At 31.0% G+C, this 3,797-nt stretch overlaps 1 protein-coding gene across 1 annotated transcript; it reads left to right on the forward strand.

The window, feature by feature from the left end:
• The first annotated feature begins 1,088 nt into the window (after nucleotides 1–1,088).
• Nucleotides 1,089–3,497, forward strand: LOC131634756 (uncharacterized). The gene is made up of 7 exons (XM_058905381.1): nucleotides 1,089–1,277; nucleotides 1,360–1,443; nucleotides 1,537–1,841; nucleotides 1,926–2,015; nucleotides 2,186–2,292; nucleotides 2,390–2,474; nucleotides 2,638–3,497. The coding sequence occupies exons 1-7, from the start codon at nucleotides 1,166–1,168 to the stop codon at nucleotides 2,728–2,730; spliced, it is 876 nt and encodes a 291-aa protein (XP_058761364.1). The 5' UTR covers nucleotides 1,089–1,165; the 3' UTR covers nucleotides 2,731–3,497.
• The last annotated feature ends 300 nt before the right edge of the window (nucleotides 3,498–3,797 follow it).

Raw genomic sequence — 3,797 nt, forward strand, 5'->3', positions numbered from 1 at the left:
AACCATTAAAATTGCAGTTTATAATATACACTTTAGCTAAAGTAGTATGAGATACTTTTTTACATATAATTTTAATAAGATATAAATTTTTATTTTAAATTTCAATTTTATATTCTCAATTTACATAGCGTTGAGAGAATTCTTGAGGTTATATGAACTACCACTCACTAAAACTCATTTTAAATGAATGATTTTTTTCCAACCTCAATGAAAAAGAATGCTCTAAACATTATAATGTTTTCACAAAAAATAAAAATACATTTTTAAAATATATTGTTTTTTAAACTTGATTTTACTAATTTTTTATAAACACTTATGTTTAGTAAAATCACACACATCAGAATTCGAAGACTTTCAATATCTACCTTATTGAATAAAGATGTAAATAAAACTTTTGTGACTTCAAAAGAAGGATGACATAATCGACAATGAAAAAGAAAAACTTTTTTCTTTTGAGAGAATATTGACTCTGACATAAATGAGTGGGACAAGTGGAACTTAATTTGTACATTGACTTGATTCTTCAAGTAAAAGTCATTCCTTTCTCTAGCACGTCCAATTATTTTTCCCGACTCCTTATCCTGAGATATACAACAATCCTTATGAAAAGTCACATTACAAGATTAAATTGTTTGTAAGTTTTTGTATGGAAACAAGGTTCATAGATAGTTTTGGAACATAGAAGATCCTTTTTAGGATTATATAATGACTTATTTGGATATCTCCAATGCCAACTATAACTAAAAGAGTACCATCTGCATCATAATATTTTTTTTATTAGAGGATATAAAAATGGATTACTTTAATATCAAATAAATAAAAAATTAAGGATTTGAATAAATTAATAATATCGTTGTATCAAATATTTTGTTGAGATTTTTAGGTTATAGTAACAGAATCAATTTAACAAATAACAGATGAATCAATTTAATAGAAAATAAATTTATTTGATAGATTATTTTGGAAAAGCCTATTATTTCTCCTGTGCAATTCTTGACCGTTGGATTAAATCTAACATTTGATCTCTATCCTAGACCAGTTGGATGAAAAGAAAACCTTTATATATAAAGAAAACCAAGTACTTTTTAAATAAACAGAAAAGCCATATAGCAGAGGCATCCTTCCCTGCCGAACCCTTACCGCCATAATTGTTCTGTTGTTCTCAATGTTGCGAAGAAACATCCGTTTGCGGAGAGAGTATTTGTATAGAAAAAGCTTAGAAGGAAAGGAGCGTCTCCTTTATGAGAAGAAGCGCAAAATCAGAGAAGCTCTTGAAGGTTTTTCATTCATCAGTTTTTTTTACTTTTTTTTTTCAAATTTGTTTTGTTGATTTTCTTTGTTTTTTGTTACCTTTTGCAGAAGGTAAACCTATACCTACTGAGCTTCGAAAAGAGGAGACGGCACTTCGTCGTCAAATTGATCTCGAAGATGAAAACACAACTGGTACTGAATTTCTCTGTTTTTTACTTTACAAGTTTGTCTGTGTTCGTGAGTTTAGGGTTTTAATTTTAATACTTGGTGCTCTATTGAGTTCAGTTCCAATAACTCACATTGATGATGAGTATGCATTTGCGGCTGAGAAAGATCCTAAAATCATGCTCACCACATCAAGGGATCCAAGCGCTCCTCTTAAACAGTTTGTAACGGAGTTGAGTACTGTCTTTCCCAATGCTCAACGAATAAACCGTGGTGGTCAGGCTATTTCAGAGATTATAGATGCTTGTCGGTCGCACGACTATACAGATGTAATATTGGTTCATGAACACCGTGGCGTGCCTGCTGGTTTAACTCTTTACCATCTACCATTTGGCCCAACTGCATGTTTTAGTTTAGTCAATGTGGTAAGTTTCGGTCTTAATGTTAACTATATAGATTTATATGTGTATAATTTAGGAGACTCTATGTTAATTTGTTGTTTCTTGAAGGTTACAAGACATGAAATTAAAGACAAAAAAGCTCTTGGAGCCATGTCGGGGGCTTATCCAAAAATTATACTTAATAATTTCTCAACTTCGGTACGAGCTTTATTATCTATGTAAAATTGTCCGATATAGGTTTTATTATGATGTAATGTAGAGAATCCCTAGAACATTGGGAACACTTAATTTGAAAATATTATAAAGTAAACAGTTATGACCATCTATAGGGCTGACTGCTAATGACATTTCTTTTGGTCCTGAAACAGTTAGGTGAAAGGACTTCCAATATTCTAAAGCATCTGTTTCCGGAGCCAAAACCTGACGCAAAGCGTATTGTCTCTTTTTCCAACAATTCAGACTATATCAGTTTCAGGTTGGTTACATTTATCTGTTTTATGCATTAAGCCTTCTTTACAGTTACATTTACTCGTTTCCTTCTCATTTAAAATACCCTGTCTGCTGCCATATAGGCATCATATATATCAAAAACTTGCGGGTCCTAACTCTGTCGAATTGAAGGAAATTGGTCCACGGTTTGAACTGCGACTATATCAGGTTTGTGTTGAAATTAAGTTCACTATTAGTTCTTATCTAACATGTTTCCACTATATCAGAAGTTTTTGCATTTACTGGTTTACATTAATCTCCAATCTTATTCCTAAGATTGGTTACCAAAAACCCGTCCTCCCGTCCTTCATGTTTCTGAAACTTTTTGCAGATAAAATTGGGAATAGTGGATCAAGCTGAAGCTCAAACAGAATGGGTCTTGAGACCATACATGAACACTACCAAGAAGCGGAAGTTTCTCTGAAATTTAATTTTATGAATTTATTTTTTTTTCATCTGCCTGTTATGTCATTTACTCATGTGCTAAACATACAAAGTAGCTCTTTTTGGATTGGCGTTTGCTGCAAACGCACTTTTCTTCCTCTCCCATCGCGATTTGGAGAAGCTACAAAAGGTAGCTTTTGGTCTACTGTGAATTTTCATTGCGATATTGTGAATCCTACCGCCAATTCAAACAGGCTATAAGTGCATGAGTGTCTATCTATTTTATTTTTTTCACAAATTATTTTATGTTTTTAAATAAAATTATTAAACGATTTTTTAATATACTTTTTGTTTGTTATTGTTTCAATTAAGTATTATTAATTTCGTAATATATATCTTAGGTAAAACTCAACTTGTACAAAATGAGGTGTCATCATATTTTATCCTATACATACACGATGATGGGGCATTATGTTTTTAATAAAAATATCATATATTAATGTTTATTTTGTGATTTGATTTCTTTTTCATTCAAGTTAGTATGGATTAAAATGTAAGAAGTTTAAAAATTTTATCATAGAAAAAGCATTTTTTGTTTTTTTAAAGAATTTACTAATGTGTTATGGTGTTTAGGTACATTATGTTTTTGGTGGAAATGAAATTTAGGATTTATTTAAAATAAAAGAAAGAAAATACTGTCAAGAAATAAACTTGGTTAGGTGTCCAGGATAGTCACAAACTGTAAAGGGAAAAGCTTCAAGGTGCAGGTCCTCAAATGTGTTTTTTCTTTTTTCAGAATACATGCTATGCTATTTCAATCTTAGTGTTTTTGATGGGTGTTCAAAACCAAACCAACCCAATAGAAAATCACAAAGTAAACTAAATCGAAACCGCAAAAAATCGTATTTGATTTGGATTTATTGAGGTCATCTTTTAACAAAACTGCACGGTTCGATTTGCGGTTTGTATTTTGTAAACCGAATCAACTCGCATTATGTTACAACCTAACTTTTACTTAACTCACATTCAACCCAAACTTAAATCTATTATACATTAGTCTTATGATTTCAAAATTTTTCTCATCATTACACATATGATTTCAGTCCT

The sequence above is a fragment of the Vicia villosa genome, unplaced genomic scaffold, assembly GCF_029867415.1.
Source record: "Vicia villosa cultivar HV-30 ecotype Madison, WI unplaced genomic scaffold, Vvil1.0 ctg.001344F_1_1, whole genome shotgun sequence".
NCBI classification, from domain to species: domain Eukaryota; kingdom Viridiplantae; phylum Streptophyta; class Magnoliopsida; order Fabales; family Fabaceae; genus Vicia; species Vicia villosa.